The sequence below is a fragment of the Equus asinus genome, chromosome 2, assembly GCF_041296235.1.
Source record: "Equus asinus isolate D_3611 breed Donkey chromosome 2, EquAss-T2T_v2, whole genome shotgun sequence".
Lineage (NCBI taxonomy): Eukaryota > Metazoa > Chordata > Mammalia > Perissodactyla > Equidae > Equus > Equus asinus.
In genome coordinates this window covers 160,555,586-160,576,097 of record NC_091791.1, presented here as the reverse complement: position 1 = coordinate 160,576,097, position 20,512 = coordinate 160,555,586, and the positions used below count along the sequence as shown (strand labels likewise).

The window sequence follows — 20,512 nt, the reverse complement described above, 5'->3', positions numbered from 1 at the left end:
TGCCAATAACAAAAACTTCCTTGTCTTTTAAAATTTGCATTCATAGTGGTAAATAACTAATGGGTCAAGAAAGAAATTGTAACGGGACTCAGAAACACTTATAACTCAAAAAATATAAATACTGGTTATCAAGACTCATAAGATGTAGCTCAAACGTATGATCATGAGTGTTTTATATTAGAAAAGAAAATTTCAAAAATAAGCTTTCAAAATTAATAGCTGGAAAAAGAAAACAAACCAAAGAAATCAGAAAAATGAGGTTGAATGACAAGAAAAGCCATTTTTGCAGGGTGAATGAGATCAAACATACACTTTCATATGGCTCAACCTAATTCATTCTAAAAGATGAGAATGAAAATTTTTTAAAAATATTTTTAAACACAGAAGATCAATAAAGTCAAAACTTTGTCCTTTGAAAACAATAATACAATTCACAAACTTTTGGGAAGATTGAGCAAAACAAATAAAAATCTTAGGAAAGTAAAAGTGAATACAACTACAGATGTGTAGAGATGTATGAGACAATACAATCTTTTGCCAATAAACGAAAATAACATGAAATAAACAACTTTCTAGAAAAATATGCATTACCAAAATAGTCAAGAAGAAATAGAACACCTGAATATTCTGTAAATACTAAGGAAATTGGATCAGTAGTTTAAAATCTTCCCACAAAGGAGATACCAGGCCCAGATGGCTTTATTATACAAACTTTGCCTTCTTACACAAAATGCTTTAGAGAATAGAAAACTGTTACACTCAAAGCTAGTATGTAGTCTTGATAGCACTACCAGACAAGGACAGGAAGTAAAAGAAAAATTAGACTAGTTTTTCTTAGATAGATGTGAAGATCCTAAACAGTATTAGCAAATTGAAGTGGGCAATGTATAAAAAATTATTATATTGAAAGCATTAAAGTAGACCTAAATAAAAGGAGAGATGTATTCTCTTTATGAATAGGAAAAACCAGTATTATAAAGATATCAGTTAACCCCAAATTGATTTCTAGTATCAAAGTAATTCTAATCAAAATCTCAATAGGATTATTTAGAATTTGACAGGCTTATTCTAAAATTTTATATGGAAGAGCAAAGGTTCAAAAATAACCTTACAAAACCCACCTTAAATATGATGATTAATGAAAAAAGCAAGTCGTGAAATAATGGTGCTATTGGTCTGAAGTTCAAAAACATGAAACGTATGGAATCATACATTTGTGGCAAAACTATGTTTTAAAAAGCCAAAGGAATAATAACACAAAATTCAGAAAAATAAACTCTATGAAAACAAAAACAAGGTAGGATGCTTATTCTACCTCATATCAAGAAAAACAAAATAGGCCATGAGATAGCTATAATATGGCAGTAATTGGCACAGAAAAAGCAAAACAAAGATCAATGAAAAGAATTGAGATTTCAGAAGCAGATTCATGCATATATGGAAACAAATGTATGACAAATGTAGTATCTCGGATCAGTTGGCAAAATTGGCTATTAAAAGTATTTAAAAAATTAAATATATATGGCTAAAAGGAAAGAAAATAGATCCTTCCCTCACATCATGAATAAAAATCAATTCTAGATCTATCAAGCACGTGACTGAGAAAGGAGAAAGTTCATTCTCTAAAAAAGAATATAGGAACATATCTTAACTTCATGTGAAAAAGACAAAAAAGCATAAATCAAATAAAAGATATGTACGTTAAAATAAAATAACATTAAAATAAAAAGCTCTTGCTCATCAAAGGATACCACAAAGAGGATTGGAAAGATAAGCCACAGCTTAGAGAAGACATTTGTGACATGGGCAAAAGATATGAACAGGATTGTCATAGAATGAATGGTCAAAAACAGAAGATATCAACAACTAGGAAATGCAGAGATACCATTTTAGACTCACTAGCTTGGCAAAAATGAGAAAGTAGAACTTTGTGAAATATTGGGAGCATATGGAGCAGCAGGAGCTCTCTTTGCTGCTAATGGGAAGATCCGTTGTTCCATATACTTGGAAAACAATTTGGCTGTATCTATTCATGTGAACATGTGTACACCCTCTGCTCAAACTTCTACACATTCGTACCAGGAGACTCACGTGAGAATGTTTCTAAAAGCTTTGTTTATAATAGAAACAATCTGAAATTGAACAGCCATGTCCATCATCATTAGAGTGGGTGAAGGGACTGAGGTAAAGTCACATCATGGAATACTACATAGCTTTGAGAAAGAGTCAGCTACAGCTATGTGCATCCCCATGGATGATGCTTAAACAAGATGTTCAGTGAAAAAAGTCACAAAAAAAATAAAAGACATGCCAATAGTCAAGAGGCAAGGTGGTAGGAAAGAAAGGGATTTTATTACAGCTTGCTAGCAAGGGGTAAGATGGCCGACTAATGTCTGAAAGAACCATCTTCCAGAACAAAGACTACAGGCCAGTTATATAGGGGGCTGGTCTCTGGGTGGGGGAGACATCTTGTTTTAGTTGCTGATAGTCTTCTGTTTTACTGGATATGCATCAGAGACCAGAGCAACACCCTATACCCTGATCTTTCAGTTGTCATTGATGATGGCTATCAGCATAGGCTCTCTGCCTGGGGATCATCACATTCCTAAGGAACTGAAAGGAACAAATTTATCAATTTATAGCAGCTTTGAGGGATGATAAAATCTACAGAGCCAGAGCATATCTGGGTTAGTCAGTCAGAGGTCATTCAAAGTGACAATATGGTGTCTTTTCTACAATATGGTTTCCCTTATGTCAACCTTGTGTTAGGCCAGTATCAATTAGACATATTTTCATATATGTATTTGCCTCTCAGATTTCTTGTTCTGAGTTGAATGTAATCAACATTTGCTCAGAAAAAGAAAAGAAAAGAAAAGAAAAAAGTCACGAAAGAATGATTCCATTAGTCTGAAGTTCAAAAAACAAGCCAAGGAAGTTTATGGAATCATACATTTGTGGCAAAACTTTTTTTTAAAAAAAAAGCAAGGGAATAATAAATATAAAATTCAGAAGAATGGTTCTTTTGGAGGAAAACTGGGGGAAGACAGAGGGAATTCAAAGATACTGGTAATTCTTGCTTTCTTAAGGGGAATGTGAGTACGTGGTTTATTTTTGCCATCCTTTAAACTGCACATAAATGTACATGTGCTACTCTTTTGTATGATATTTCACAGCATTTAAAAGTAAAAAAAAAAGCTTCCTGTTGCTCCCATCCCACTCCCACCTTGCTCCCCAGAGGTGCCAGTTTTCAATGCCCTTAGCTGCCCCTCTGGTAGGTATTCTGCTACCTATTACTTCTACAATTTTGGACAGTTATTATGGACTACTTATTTTGGTATACAAGGATTTTTGTATTTCAGAATATTTTAGTGTATAAAAACTCATTTTGCTTTTTTTTAAAAGATTACAATTTATGAGTTCATAAATTACAGTTTCTTTACTTTTTATTTGCTTCCTGCTTTCTTTCTGTTCCATCTTCCCTGTTCCTTTTTTATGTTTCTTGGTTTTGACCTCTGTGTTTCATGTTAGAGGATTTCTTCAAATAGTTGGTAATCCTTGGCAGGCTTGGCTGCCATTTAATATGTAAGACTGAGGCATGATAAACCCAGATGGAAGCTCAGTGTAAATGGACAAGGTTTGCCCAGTGGTGGGTCTCATGGTGGGGTAAACAATTGCAGACCAGCCATTTCATTTTGGGGGCCCTCCAAATGACAAGATCTGTTTGTCTTTGCTCTTAGACTGATCCATTTTTCCAGGTGGAATTTCTCCAGGCACCTGACTGGGGGCTTAGGAATGGAGTGTCACCCTGACTGCTAGCATTCTGAGAGGGAAGCCAACGAACGTTCTGGGATTTTGACAATTACTCCATTCCAGTACAAGACCTCAGTGCCACCCTCTGCTGTGCCTGATGTCTGCAGTCCCAAATCGGTCTAGTTGAATTTTGCTGGAAACCATACTTCCTGATCATGATAGTTGGGATTATATATCTGACACCTAATTGCACCGTATGCTAACTTTTAAACAACCCCTTTATTTTTAGCTCCCTACCTCACCCTTGCCTCTCCAGCACATGGTACCTCTAATTCATGCATGTCTGAGGTTCTGCCTTCCTCTGCAGGCAATTAGGTTTGTCCTTCCATCACTCTGCCATGGAATTGACCACTCCTCCAACTACTTCTGCCTTCACATTTTCTGTTTTGAAATTAAAGGGGTGTGTTAGTTGCCCTGAAGATAGATTTTGTGTTTCTGGTCTTCAGTCTCATAATTTTGAGTTAATTTTTATAGGAGAAAAGGAAGTGAAAAGGCCTTTACTCTGCTACCCTACAACTCAAAGTAGTTCTGATTTTCACATCTTAGAGGCTATTGCCTTGTTGCAACATGAACAATGAGGCATGTGCATCCTTGCTCGAATGAGATGTATTTCGAGGGAAAGGACACAGGACTAGTAGTCAGACATCTAAGTGACTCTTGGCAAATCATCTGTCATGTGTTTGTTGCACTTGTACTATCAGAAGATGACTTGTTCACATGAGAGAACTTCAGGGTACATGTCCTCATGATCTAGTCAGGATGGATGTAGGGCCTCACGCTTCATGGATGATGGTGAATAAATATTTTGGATCACTGTGTTATTCCATTCACATAGGTGACGGAGGATAGGTTATAATATGTGCTTGCTTTCCATCCTAGATGTGCTGTGAGAGTAAGGAGGATGATAAAGACTAATTACAGGGGAAATATGCTGGGTTATACACCGGTAAGCCCTAACAGAATCTTGTAGCAGTTTTTAAAATATGTATATACAACGCTCTTTCATCTTTTCTTTCTTACTAACATTTCCTGGAATCATCATTTTATGTTTATGGAGGAACTCAGTCTACTAGAAGTAGTGTGGCACTTACATCAACTGTTACCTAGAAAGTTAACAAAGCAGAATGACTTAGTTGTAAATAGTGTATATTATAACAATGGCTGCAAATTAAGACTATCTGAGAGGTTGTTCTAGGTGAAATGTGTCCATAAAAGGAGAAAGTAAAATAGCCTTAGGTATCTTTAGACAAAGATGTATTTCTCTTTGAGCTTTGTCACAGATTTTGTTGTCTGGTGGCTTGAGGCCCTGAAACTAGGAGTGCCCACTGTCACTAGCTCTTCACCTTCCAAGCAGGAGTGAGAAGGAGCCAGGTAATTTGCATCATGGTACATTCAAAATCAAAGGCCATCCATCATTTCTGATATCTTGAATGCAATGATTATCATATCAAAGACATACGATGACATTGAAGATAATAACTTTTCTGGTGCCCATTATCTCTAACCAGCTCAGAGTAATTATTAGCATGTGTTCTGTTCAAAAGCCTAACACTCTAAATTTTGGAGAGAAAAGTCCCTATTTGAGCCACCAAGAATATAAATGAGACTGGGTTCAATGTCTTAACATTAAATGAGAAATTATATAGATAAGAGAGGGAGTCCAAAGGTCTTACAAACTTTGTTATTTAGAATCCTTAGGAGGGCAATCTGGGTATCTGTGTACCTGGGACTGGCTTTATATGAGAAAGCTGTTCTTCTTGACTGAGCACATAGCTTTAAGGGAGGACTTCATGGAAATTGATAGAGAAAGAGGCACATTTCCGGCTAGTTAGCCAAAAAACTCGGAGAAGCAAGGATTATATAAACATACGTGCATATACGTCAGGCACTGTGCTAAGTGCCAGTGATAGTGAACAAAATAATATATTCATTTGTGGTCACCTGGCTACTCAAATTGTGGTGCATGTACCAGCAGCGTAAGCATCACCTGGTAGCTTATTAGAAATATAAGAATCTCAGGCTCTGTATCAGTTTCCTAGGGCTGCCTCAACAAACTGGGTGACTAAAAACAATAAAAATTTATTGTCTCATGCTTCTGGAGACTAGACGGTTGAAATCAAGGTATTGGCAGAGCCATGCTCCCTCTGAAACTGGTAGGGGACTCCTTCACCTCTTTTTCCATCTTCTGGTGGTTTGCTGACAGTCTTTGGCATTCCTTGGTGTGCAATTGCATAACTCCAGTCTCTGCCTTCCTTGTCACCTGGTCCTCTCCCTGTGTCTCTGTCTCTTTGTGTGGCCATCTTCTTATAAGAACGCCAGTCCTATTGGGTTAGGGGCCCACCCAACTTCAGTATGACCTCATCCTTATTAATTACATCTGCAATGATTCTATTTCCAAATAAGGTTACATTCTGTGGTACTGGAGGTTAGGACTTCAATATCTTTTTTTTAGGGGGAATGAAACTTCATCCAAAACAGATCCCATCCCATTCCTAGTGAATGAGAATCTATATTTTTAATGAGGTCCCTGGTAATTCATACATACACTGAATTGGAGAGGATATCCCATAAATTCTTAATTGCCTCATATTATAGACAACTTTCTAGTGCCTCCACCAAACTTCTCTAAGGGCTTTGCCTACAGTATATAGAGGTATGTAGAATGGAGATGTTTCCCATGCAATTTAGGAATAATTGAGAGAAAGCTTCTGGTTTTGTCCTCAATGCTAGGTCTAGTGGGGTGAGACGGGGAAGAGAAGGAACCTTTCCTCTTCCAGTCTTTGATAGCTGTGCAGAGTGGTTCTTGGGACAGGAATTTAAAGTGGGATTATAATATAGAATTTAAAACAAAAAACCAGTAAAACATGACTCAAAGATCCTGTGGCATCGTGCCTCTGGTATGTCTTGAGTGGTAAGCCACTGTACTCCCATCCTTGCTAAAACAGAGAACAAATAAATTCTTCACCCTGCTGTTAGAGGTTGAATTACATATGTGGAATAAGTTCCTGGCCTTCAAAGAGCTGAGCCACGATGGTTGGAGGCCACCTGAAGGGATGGAATTGAATTTTTCTGGATTATCTTGATATTATTAACATCTGTCCCAAAGAAAGTCCAAATTCCTCTCACTTTCTGACCACCATAACTTAGCATTCACACCATCAGTTTGAAAGGCAGAGTCTTGGACAGCTGGGCCTATGTTCTGTTTTGTTTGTCTTTGGTGAGGAAGATTGGTCCTGAGCTAACATCTGTGCCAGTCTTCATCTGTTTTTTTGTTTTTTTTTTTTATGGGATTCCTCTATTATTTTATGGGATGCTGCCACAGCATGCTTGATGAACAGTGTGTAGGTCTGCTCCTGGGATCCAAACCTGTGAACCCTGGGACACTGAAGCAGAGTGCACAAACTTAACTACTACACTACTGGGCCCACCCCCTGTTTTTTTTTTTTTGTTTTCTGTTTTACCAGAAGTTGGATCTTTTCATAGTCTGTTGTTTTCTTTTTCACACTCTATCTAGTTGCTTCTCACCAGATTAGTTGTCAGTGGTTTAGAATTACTTCATGTTCATTACAAGAAAGTGCTCTTTAAGGGACCTTGAACTCTAAGAAATAACAGGATGATGTTTCTCATCCGTACCTTTGTGTGACAGTAGCTTTCATCCTGTCTGAAGATAGGGCAATGAATGCACTCATGTCTCTTGCTCATTTTCTCCCCCAAGTATCTGATCAATGGGAAAATGCATGTGATTTGGTTTTGGAGCTTGTTTTGACATGGTACAAAAACTCCAAAACCATCTGGATTATCAGTTGCCCACATCCCTGCCTCCCTCCATCCTCCATGGTACCCTCCACTCCTTGCCCAGCCACAACCTTCACCTGCTATGGCCTTCTCTGCATTTGCTTTCTGAACAGAATTCATTAGCCTGAAAATCAATAAAAGTGTTTTTCTGCCTCATCAGTAGGGGAATGGATGCCAAATATGTTCTCAGACGCAGGATAGGATGACAATTTGCCTTTTCATATTTCTTGGTGAAGAGCCTAAATCCTTAAAGTAAACTTCATCCGAGCAATTTGTGTGTCCCCAAAAATAAGGCCATGGAAGAGATTCAGACCTAACAGTTTGACAGAACAGTGAAGCTCAGTTTTCCTTGAAACATTTAGTGGGACAGACAATCAGGCCGCATGTGGAAAGCTTATTTTAATGGCATTATCAGGCCAATTGACGGCGGTCACTACTCAGAAGCATACCCGGCCATGCTGGCCATCAGCAGCAAGGGCTTATTTGCACCAAGTCAAAGGACACTTCATAATAGGGCACCATGGAGTCAGCGAACTAGCTTCTCTGGATGTGTTGCCCAAGAGTGGCAGGGGATGGAGCACAGGGACAAGAAGGGAACAAGGAACCTGAGTCAGCGTTTATTTTCCCAGGTACCTGCCAAGAAATGATTCCTTGCTTCCAAAGAAGCGCTCACTCTCCCTGAGGAGAGAGCAAGACGACTGCCAGCTCTGGTCCTGCAGTTCTCCTCCAGGTGGCCCTCGCTCCTGGCCCTGGCTGGGAGAGGTAGTTGCTTACCTGTCCCATCTCTAGTCACTGCCACGCTAGAAATGGCAGGGAAGGCACAAGAATAGCCACAGCTATGAAGTAGGATCGTGTCAGTTGTTCCTTCCTGTGACCTTTTTTTTTTTTTATGTAAGGCCTGCATCCGTGGTCTACCATGCGTTAGGGCCTTGTATCACCTTGTGTCACTTTTTGGAATTTCCATTGGGAAATTCTCATTCTATTTTTCAAATTATATTTCTCTTACTTATAAGTTTCAATTTGGGGCATATGTGAATGGGTGACAGTTCAATGAGAGTAAAAATTAAGCCTAGGGATTCTCTATTATACCGTATCTCATCCCCAGAAGATACTGCTCTGTAAAATCCAGTCAAAGTTCGAACCCCATGTTAATTTATATTGTGATTTGGAGGTATCCAGAGTAAATGATTAGCTTAATCATCAGAGCTTGTAGCCCTTAGGATAGGTGCATCAATTTCTACATCTCTAACATGGGATTCTACCTGCCTTCCAACCTAGTCAACGAGAATGTCTTCAAGATAAATGCAACAGTCATTATGAAAGCACCTTGATCCCTTTGGAAGCCAGTGACTTCAAAATGCAAAGGATTACCATTCATAAGACAAGCTGACTTGTCATCAGTAGCACCTGTGCTGTATGCCAGCCTCTTAATGTCTGTAGATTTGCCAAATAGTGGCATTCAATAAGTGTCGATATGAAACATAAGCAAAAGATACCATCAGTCTGAAGCCACAAAATAAAGTGTTTTTTAGATTTTTTTCTTTGGAAAGTCAGATTGTCTACTTTCTATGTATTCTCCACTGTGTTGTTCAACCTCCCTGAGACAGGCAAACCATGTACTCATTTGTTCGATAGAGTCAAGAATGTCCTGCACGTGGGTATTTGATGCATATCATTGTCACGAAAGTAAATACCTACCCATGTATGTGGATCCTTCATTTATTTATTTTTTGGTGTGGAAAGGGTGATTCCAACTGGAAAAGCAGCAACTTTCATATGCACTTATTTGCCTGAAGTGCCCAGGAGATGTTCATTGGTGATAAAGCATGTGGCTATATTTTGCTGGACATGGTGCCTGTTCTCCAGGCTCTCTGATAAAACCAACTTCACTGGAGATGAAAATCCTGTGATGAAAACTGAGGAAGTTCAAATGTGAGGACTAAGCCAACGAACAGAATACCTACTTGGTCTGGTATGGATTTGAATGTGTTTGGTATCTAGCGAAGGTAAAGTATAGACATCATCTTCATTTTGAGACAAGGAAGGCTCCCTAGAAGAAGAAGGCTTTTCTGTTTCTCTTAATTTTGTGGCTTTGCCAAACTCACTTGGCTAAGCATGCTTCCAGCATTCATGGTCTATTCAGACCATTTATTTTTATTTTTACTTCTGGCCACATCTGCCAAGCTGAGGCAGAAAGCTGAAGATATATATATGGATTTTATGTAGATGTGAAAATCCCACTGGATCTGGCAGGAATTCTTTCTCAATCTGTCTGGCAAGACTTTTCTAGCTGAGCAGGCAGGGTATGGTTTTTCCAGTGTAGCAAATCTGTCTTCCCATTTCTATCTTAATTCTTATTCAAAGAGACAGGTTTTTCTAAAAACCCACATATGTAAGAAATAATAATAATTTGGATACACTGGCTTAAGGTGCAGGTTGAGACAGTGTGGGATGTGGGCCTGCCTTTCCCCCCTCCGGAAGGCATTGCGAGAGTTCCTTAGGCGATGTAATAGTACGCATGTGGGACATGCCCTAATCCTAGCATGCGGTGTGGGTCTGGAAAGGCTTTGCCTTAAACTAGGCATGTCTAATAGGGTTTAACGCAACCTGTGAATTTGCCCCTGCACAAGGTCAGCTTGTAGGTCAGTGGAATGCTGCACAAATTGCATTCTCCTCCAGACTGTAATTACACCTAGGAGAAGGCCATGTGCTGCCAAGTTCAGCTGACTCCAGATAGGACCAAGATAAACTGAGGGCTTGCTAATGTTTCTCAAAACCTGATTTTTAAGGATTTGATATAAAGCATCTCTTGTTTAAAAAAAAGAAAGATCGTCTTGAGGTTTATGAAGGAGCTTTGTGTAGGGGATGGTGAAACCAGCTATTATCTCCCTTGTCTGGGGACAGAAAAAGATAGTTTGACATGGAAGCATGAGGAATTTGAGTCAGACATAAAGCGAAATGCTGCAGTGCCAAAAGTTAATACTAGAAAATGATTTTGAGGTTTATAACAAATCAAGTAGTATGTACATGAGGACAAAGAAGAATGAAAACTGGGTATTGGGAATAGTCATAGAATAGGAATAGGATGAAAAGTTTAGGTTGTGTTTGCAATTAACTGAGGCAGGACTGTGTTTTATTTGATGATAGAAAATGACTATACATATGTGTGCGTTGTTCAAGTGCAACCTTAATAATTTCTTCAGTGTAAACTTGCTTCAAAAGCAAGATCCATCCTTCAATATCTGGGTTTCTGCGCCAACCCAAAGGCAGAAGGATAAGTTAGGCAACATTTGAAGGTTTCTTCAATGCTATGGGTTAAATGATTCCCAAATCCACTTCAAGCAGCGTATGCATTGGATGAGCAAAGTACTCCTACTCTCTCGTAAATGGTTCCTGAAATGTCTTTCTTGAATAGCCTGGAGTGGGCACTTTTTTCCAAAACCCACATGGAAGGAAGTCACATTGGGAGCTTCAAGGCATAATTCTGTCTACTGGCTCCACATAAACATGGAAAACTCTTGATTTGACAATCACATTATGAAACTATGGACTAGGAAAGTCAGGAATCCTCTCGATATCCAACATTCAAATGTGGCAGACTAGCCTCAAGGTCTTCTACGATGTGAAAGCCCCTGCTGATGGCTGGTCTTAATGCCTGGAAGAACCTTCACCCTGGTGGCCATGCAGAATGGAAAGAGCCCTTTCTGTGTAGATAAACTGGAACGTGAGTTCCAGTGTCATTTGGGGATCATGGCCTGCAGAGCTTATCACCTCTCAACTCTCCTTCGTGGAGAGGTGTCCTGAAGGTGAGACCTGGACTTTCATTTCAGGAAAAAGTCACTGAATGTAACACTTTGGGAGTGTTTTCGGTTGACCCAGAGAAAGAGTGTGCCCAAAACAACCCTTTCTTTCAAAACCCTCATTTTCTGTGAGTCTTGGCATTGTTTTTTAGGGATCATATACCTAAGAACAATCAGAAACTCTTGTTGTTAACTGATCCCTGTAAATAGCTCCCTCTATTAGGCTTTTTGATGAGTTACCCTTTTAAACTAGTCGTTGAACTTCCACTGAACAAGGATGTGTATGTATATACTTAATTATTTTTACTCTTAATATCCCTTCAGTACACCAACACAGGAGTTGGCATATTGTGAGTGTTATTGAATTGGACTGACTGCATTTCAGCGTTGATGTGACGATGAGTCAGAGCAGGCCTAGAAATGGAAGGCTGGTCTCCTGACTTTTAACAACTAGTCATCAGACTATGATGCCAATCACTTTCCATAGCTGGCCAAGGGGCCGTGACAGCTCAGCCTGTTAAAGCTAAAAGCAAGAGAGAAGAACCATTGTATTCATGGCTATAGTTCTTAGTTTTGTATGTATTTCTACTTAGATTGTTATGTTTCTAGGTACCTTCGACTTGGGCCAGACAACTTTAAAAAATTGTTAAAATAGCACAGGATTACAACAACCAGAGCGCTTAAAGAATGGGTTTGTGCTGATTAATTAAATTTTTGAATTAAAAAATAGTTTGGGGGCAGGCTCTGTTGCCAAGTGGTTATGGTCGCGTGCTCTGCTTTGGCGGCCCAGGGTTTCACTGGTTCGGATCCTGGGAGCAGATATGGCATCACTCATCAAGCCATGCTGAGGCAGCATCCCAAATAGTACAACCAGAAGGATCTACACCTGGAATATACAACATGTGCTGGGGGGCTTCAGGGAGAAGAAGGAAAAGAAAAGAAGATTGGCAACAGATGTTAGCTCAGGTGCCAATCTTTAAAGAAAAAAAAAGGTTTGATATAAGATTTATATCTAAAATCCTTCAGTTATTTTTAAAGGATGTGCTCAATTTCCTACTATAAAAAGGGCAGACTTAAATATCTGACAATCTCGGGTAACGCAGGATTCTAAAAATTTTCCAGATAATCATTATGCTCACCAGTCCACACTGTTCAGTAATGCAAATACAGCAGGTCTAGGAGAGTGAGTTTGATTTCTTTCAAGCCCAGGATATATTAGAGAAGCTAGTGCACTGGGGAGAGTAAATACTCGAAATTAATTAATCATCTTGTCATATGTTCTTTCTCTTCAGAGAGGAATGCTTGAAGTTTACTTTGTCTAGAAGTTAACTTACCAAGAATGCATACAGTGCAATAAAAGAGAGACAAGGGATTCTGAGTTCATAGAACCTTCTACATACGTTGGATCTGGTTATTTGAAACTTCACCATGATTCTAAAAAAACTATTTTAAAAACAATATAATAATTGTTGGTTGATAACTAATTGAGCTTCTTTAAAAAAAAAAATCTTTTGTCAAGTTCTAAATCTTTGTTCTCCCTCTTTCTTCTCCTGTTCATTTTCTGCATCAATTTTGTTCGCTCATGTCTTTTTCCCTCCTTAGTGGTTTCTTGCTAGCTACTCTGCTATGAAAGTAAAAACCTCACGTAATAGGTATATAGCTGGGTAAGGAGTTGTGATATTGGGTCATAAATGTCAGAAAGGTGAAGAATGAAGTGTTGTTCTGTTTTGGTGCCCCTTGCTTCATTGCTCTAGCAATGAGATGAGTCTCCTTACTTTACAGGACTCTTGAGTGTGAAGTGTTATCATCACGCTGGAAGTCCACAGGGGGCCACTAAAGGAATAAAAGTTTACAATATTGTGATGCCCACTGCCCCCAATTCACAACTGTCCATTTGGATTGGCTCGTGAGCAGAGGAGCACAATACTTAGCTCTTAGTTGGGGTGCAATAAGAGTTCTCTTCCCTCCTCTTCCTTTAGAAAATGCCCCTTTTCCACAGCAATCTCTGTGTAAATCTTTCTTCTTGCTATTCACTATGTCTTTATTTACATTTCTTTGCACTGTACCAGCCTAATCTAGTAATTGAAAAACATGGCAAATGGATGTGAAGACAATTCACGAGAGCAGATGACCAATAGCCAAATCTGTAACCTTACTATTAGTTCGTTAAAAATGCAGAATAGTGAAAAAACTTTTACCTATGATATTGGCCAAAATTTTATAAATTGATGATACTGAGAGTGGATGAGGGGACAAGATAAGTCACTCTCGAATACATGGCAGGAATGTAAATTGATAGCACCTATTAGAAACAATTTGGCAATATTTATCAAAATTTAAAATGGACATATTGTTTGAACAACATCTATGAATCTTTCCTATAGAAATATAAGGATGTATCTGCATGGTTGTTCATTGCAACATTGTGCACAATAGACAAAATTTGGAAAATTCCTAAATGTCCATCTATAGAGGAATACTTAAATTGTGCATCATATTTAGAAGCGGGTCTGCCTATACTGACATGGAAGATAACAAGCTATTTGTGAAAGAAAAAAAAATGATACAGAATGGGGAAAAAAGTTGCAAAGAAAAATGTACTGTTTGCCATTTTTATAAACATAAAACCCTACACACATGTGGGCATGCACATGTGTTTTGGTCTGGGAAGAAACAAACCTCCATTTCTTGTGATGATAACTGGGCAGTAGAATTGGGGGATGAGAGTATTTCATATTTTCCTTTTTTTGCATTTCGTATAGTATAAATTTTCTTATTACAATAAGCATTTATTGCTTTTGTAATTAAACATCATAAATTCACAAAAAGAAAATGGAAAAAAATATACAGAACAAATATTTCTGTGAACTTGTCAACTCTCCAAAGGCAGAACTTTAAACATCTCCAATCTTGAGCTCAATACCTGGGAGATGGGAATTATTTGACAAATGTGTGTTCAGCGAAGGCACGCTTGCTTGTTGCGGTCTGTGCTCCCATGACCAGGTTGGCCAAGACTTGGGCGGAATCATAAAGTATGCCCTGGGACCCCACAGAGCACCTCTCTTCCTTTTTCTCCCTTTCAGTCTTCAAGTTTCCTTTTTCCTCCTCCTCTCTGCCCCTGACACCTTCTCTTCGCACGCTGCTTGGCCCAATCTCTAATCAATTTTGGAAAGATCTGAATATATACTGAAGTCTTAGACCAGACATTTTAGCCGACTAAACTCTCACGTGGTCTGTTTATTAGTCCAATGTGTTGTTTTCTTCCATGTATTTCTTTTCAGCCGTTTTGCCTGTTGGACTTGAGGATATTTAAAAATATATATTCATTTTTCACTTCATTTTTTTTTTACCCTCTCTTTACTTGTACATTTTTGCTTGTAATTTGTTTAATACTGTCCTTCACTTCCTAACTTCAAAACATATTATAAGTTATAGTCTTCAAAACAGTATGGTACTGGTATAAAGACAGACATATGGACCAGTGGAACAGAATAGAGAGCCCAGAAATAAACCCATGCATATGTGGTCAAACAATCTTCAACAAGGGTGCCAAGACTAGTCTATTCAACAAATGATGTTGGGAAAACTGGATATCCATAAGCAAAAGAATGAAATTGGGCCTTTATCTTACAGCAAAAACAAAAATCAACTCAAAATGGGTTAAAGACTTAAACATAAGATCTGAAACTATAAAATCCCAGAAGAAAAGATGGCAGGGAGAGCTTTATAACATTGGTCTTGGCAGTTATTTCCTGGTTATGACACCAAAGTACAGGCAACAAAAGCAAAAATAGATAAGTGGGACTACATCAAAAAAAAGGCTTTTGAAAAGCAAAGGAAACAACCAACAGAGTGAAAAGGCAACCTATGGAATGAGAGAAAATATTTGCAAACCACGTATCTGATAAGAGGTTAATATCCCAAAATATATAAGAAGCTCTTAGAACTCAATAAAATAAAAACCTGATGAAAAATGGCCAAAGGACTTGATGAATAGATTATTTCTCCAAAGAAGACATACAAATAAATGGCCAACACGTAGATGAAATGATGCTCAACATCATTAATCATCAGGGAAATGCAAATCAAAGCCACAATGAGGTATCCCCTCATGCCTGTTAAGATGACCGTTATCAAACCAACAACGATGACAAGAAAAAACCGAGCAAGCGTTGGTGAAGGTGTGGAGAAATGGGAACCATTGTGCATTGTTAATGGAAATGTAAAATGGTGCAGCCACTATGAAAAGCAGCATGGAGGTTCCTCAAAAAATTAAAAATAGAACTACATGATCCAGCAACCCCCCTTCTGGGTATTTATCCACAAGTATTGAAAACAGGATCTCAAAGAAATATTTGCACTCTCAAGTTCAATTCAGCATTATACTCAATATCCAAGAAGTGAAAGTAACCTAAATATCCAATAATGGATGAGTGGATAAAGACAGTGTTAGAGAGACACACATGCACATACACACAATGGAATGTTATTCAGCCTTAAGAAGGACATGCTGTCACATGTTACAACATGGATGAACCTGCTAAGTGAAATCAGCCAATCACAGAAGGACAACTCCTGCATGAGTCCACATATATGAGGTATCTGAAGTAGTCAAACTCATAAAAGCAAAAGGTTGCCAGAGGCCAGGGGAGAAGGAAATGGGGAGTAGCTCTTCAATGGGTATAAAGTTTCCATCATGTAGGATGAAAAAGTTCTGGAGATTTGTTGTACAACACTGTGCATCTAGTTAACAATACTGTACATTTAAAAATTTGTTAAGAGGGTAGATTTCATGTTATGTTCAGTTTATTCTTTTACTATAGTAAAAAAAAAAAAAAAAAGCCTTCCAATACATGAAAAAAAAAAAAACTAAGAGGACTTAGGACATATATCCATTCATTGTTCATTGCATTCCTACCATTTTAGCTAGTTTTGAAAAAGCCAGTATTTCACAAGTAAGGTCTTAGTCCAGCTAACAGTAACAAACACTCTTTCCAAATAGCTGCCATGGCAAGTCATTAGACAAAATTGCAAGGGTGGCGGACATCCTTTGCAGGAACAAAATTGTAAGGCTGATGGCAACATCCTTTCCACAGTTCAGCCCAGTTGAACAATGAAGAGGGAGTGGGTTTGCTTATTTTACCCAATGACAGACAGTCTCAATCCCTCTTTCTCTCAGTTCTCTGTGGTCGCTCGTTCGAACCTTGTCTTTCCTGTAGGTAGAATGTGTTACCTGTGGTTTTCAAAATCCTAACTGGATAACTTGGTGAATGCTTGTTTGAATAAATTTTTGCTACCCAGTTGTGGTCTCATCATAAATTTGATTCCTGTGCCTGTCTCCTTGACTTCAACTTACATGCCACGGCCAAGGTTGTATCAGATTGTTTCAAGGTTCTATCAGTCACTATCCTGGACATTTAAGAATAAGTCTAGTCATTTCCCAAAGCCTTTCTTCTTTTGAATTTGCTCTGCAGGTTAGTTCAGGTGATGGTTCGATTTGCCTTGTTGGTTGTTTTCAGCTATTTTACCAAAGGGGTTTTTTTAAATCACTAAGCTGTACAAACTTCATGAGACAAGGACTTGGTTTATCTCGGTCCCCTCTGCATCCTCAGCGTCCAGAGCAGTACCAGGCACAAAGCAGATGCACAGCAGATAGCTGTTAAATAAATGAATGCATGGCTGAATATTTACATAAAACTTACATGGGTTTTCTTAATTTTGTATTGGGCTTTTAAAAATCATTTCACTTTAAATGTGTGTTCCCTAAGAAAAAACTGGTAACTGCCTTTTTAAAAAAGATCTCTCTTCCTCCTCTGCTTTTGCGTTCATATAAAAAAGTAAAAATACTAAGTACCTTCTTTATTTCTTTTTAAAACTCCTGAAATTCTATACCTCCCAAGAATCTTTCTCCAAGGTAATGTTGAAAATATTAAACACATTAGACTGGAAAATCAGATTTTTCTTTTATCTTGATGAAAGCTTAGTATTTACTGTATTTTAGGTCTAATAGTTATTTTCTTTTAAAAAAAGCCATTCTGAGCAGGGAGAGGAAAGATAATGGGCAGGGAATAATTGATTCAACATCGATCAATAGATAAGTAATTAGATAATTTGGATAGTTAGTCTTGGTTGGAACAAACTCATGTTATTCCTTATTGTTCAAGCAGCAAGAATCTCAGCTAGTTTAATAAGTGTAGATATTTGTTACTATTAAATCTGGTCTTCTATATTTTGATGAGTTTAAATCTATATTTTGATGAGTTTAAAAATATCTAAGTGGGAGGGGAAGCATAGCTGCTTGGTTTGTATTTTACCTGGGAAAGTACATTAAAAAACATAAGATTGGTGGTTTTGTGTCTATTTCCAATGATTTTTGTAGCCATGACACATGAGAGAAAAAGATTATTTTTCCTTAGTGGCCACTGTGTGATATGTTATTAGGAACTGATTTGGCTTACTGGGTTTGGGGAAACACAAAACTATGGAAAGCTCTCCATGGAATATTCGTAAAGATTGAAATAATTGGCAATGAGGTATTTGGAGTTTCTAAAAAGATTGGAAACACGTTGATATACGTATATGTGATTATAAAAGAACAATTGTAAACAATTTAGAATTAAAGCTTTATGTACAATTATTCTATTATTTATATTAATAACAATACAAATACGAAGCACCCTAACTCTCCAAAACAGGGAAGTTCTATTTAAATACTCTATGTCAAGAATTATGTTAGGTGCTTTACACAGATTACGTCATTTAACTTTTAGGATAAATGTACAAACTAAGTACAGTCAGCCTTACTTCATGAGGAAATAGCTGAATTCCCAGAGGTTAAGTCATTTTTCCAATGCTGACCGGTAAACAGCTGAGTGGAGATCACAAAGATCTTTCCCCTAAACCGCTCAGCAGATGATGCAGCCAAGAAGATTGGAGGTTATGCAGTGAGTTAAGAAGTAGCAACATGGAAATATGCCAATGACCAGTGGAAAAGTTAAATATAAAAGTCCACATATGTTGCAATTGCAAGTTAAGACATGTTTGAATAAAACATCAGAGTGAACTGTTATAAAGATTTTAGGGCTTATATTAGACTGGTGGAATTTAGGGTGGTGTTTTGCCTTTATAAAATATCTATAGTTGTGGATAAGTTGCTTTTAAATTAAAGTATTGTTAAAATAGAGTGACTGTAGCATCCGTTCACTTCATCAATCAAAGTATCTGAAAGTCTTGATGTTTTTGGTTTGCCTCTGAAAGATTGCATGGTTGTTTGAGCTTGCATTAATTTTATTTTTAAATTCCAGATCATCAAGTTATTGGATGGAAAACGATCTCAAACTGTGGGAATCTTGATATCGAGTTTGCATTTAGAAATGAAGGATATCCAGCAGGGTAAGTCTTCTCCATCGCTTTTTTATTCCAACTTTTAAATTTTTGAGTATTTTATTGTGGAACATTTCAAACATACAGAAACTTAGAATGCCGTAGTGAATCCCATGTGCCCCACACCCAGCTACAAAGCCATCAACTCACTTTTGTTTCATCTGAAGCACCCTCCCTCCACCAACTAGATTATTATGAAGCAAATGTAAGACATTGTATAATTCATATATTAAAAATGTTAGTACAATGCTAAAAGATAGGAATACTTTTTCAAGCATAACCCCAGTGCCATTATAATTCATTTAAAAACATTTGCAATAACTTCTCAATGTCATCAAATATGTGGTTCTAATTTCACTAATTGTTCATATACTCACTAATTCATTCATTTACAGTTTGAGTGAAGATCCAAACAAATTTCATGCATTACCTTTGATGTGTCTTTCAGGTTTCTTTGAATCTAGAAGTTTCTACCCTTCATCTTTTTTTCTCTTTCCTTTGTAATTAATTTTTTGAAGAAACCAGGTCACTTGTCCTGTGGAGTTTCCCACATTTTAGATTTTGCTTACTGCATTGCCAAGCTTTTATTTATCGTGTTCTTCTATACCCTGTGGGTCCTGTAAACTGCTACTTTGATCTAGAGACTTAATCTGAGTGCGGAAAGAATACTTCATAGAGGCTATTGTATATTCTGTCAAGAAGTATGTAATATCTGGTTGTCTCTTTATGATGTTGGTGAACACTAATAATCTTTGCCTAGAGTCATTATTTCATTAGAAGTTTGCGAAATAATGGTCTACTAATTCCATCATTTCTTCTTCATTAACTAGACTACTTCTATGGAGAAACACTTCCCTTCTTCATCAACTTGGTTATATCATTGTTTCTTAATCCCTTCATCTTTTCAAATGATGTTATTTCAACTTGGTTATCTTTGGCTCAATTTGAAATAAGACATTTAAAGAGAGGAAATTTTGCTTATATATTTTTTTTCTTAGAAAAGTTAGACTAAAAACCATCTTATCTTTTTGAAATCTGTGTCTTGCATGAAAGCAGTACTCCCCTTTCTCAGTAATCAGTTAAATGTAAATCTTTTTGTTGACATGTCACTGATAACGTTTTCTGAGGGGTAATACGATCTCTGGTAGATGGTGTCAGTAGAAGTTAACGTGGGTCTAACAGTGGAGACACCCTCGAACCACACCGCCCTTCAGGCTTCAGTCTGTGTTGTCTCAGTTATTTGACTCTGGTACACAGCAGAAGCCTCCCATAGGTCCTGAACTGAAAGACACAAAAAATACTTGTACACGCTACTTTTCCTCTCAAAAGAGCTTTGTTAAGGTCTTAAAATTTTCCTTTACTGCAAACATTAAACATTCCACATAAAACTAAAATATCTTGAATTAGATGATAGTCACCAAATATTCAAGTAAGTTATCCATTGTTAATATTTAAGCTTAATAGAATTAAATGTGTAAGTGTGAATATGAAACCTCAGAAGATGTTGCAGTAGCTGATTTGAACTGGGGTCAGAGGGTGGCTGAAAAGGTCCACCATCAAAATTAGAAAAGGATTCTCCAGTGACTTTAGATGTTAGATCTTCTAGGAAAATTGAGTTTCTGGTCAATTCAACCCAGGAAACTGTGATGTTAGAGCAAAGGAAAAATGAAAAAATCAAAGAAAAAAATATTGGCAGGGAAGTTTATAGTCTTTTGTCAAGGAGA

At 37.6% G+C, this 20,512-nt stretch overlaps 1 protein-coding gene across 4 annotated transcripts in view; it reads left to right on the top strand.

Annotated features, from left to right (window-relative positions):
• The window catches only part of FMN1 (formin 1), a 340,681-nt gene that overhangs the window by 179,481 nt on the left and 140,688 nt on the right, over window positions 1-20,512 (top strand). For all 4 annotated transcript variants that reach the window (XM_070503784.1, XM_070503796.1, XM_070503780.1 and 1 more), the window contains one exon: window positions 18,710-18,797. In XM_070503784.1, the coding sequence (XP_070359885.1) occupies window positions 18,710-18,797 (88 nt within the window). The remainder of the gene's footprint in view (window positions 1-18,709; window positions 18,798-20,512) is intronic.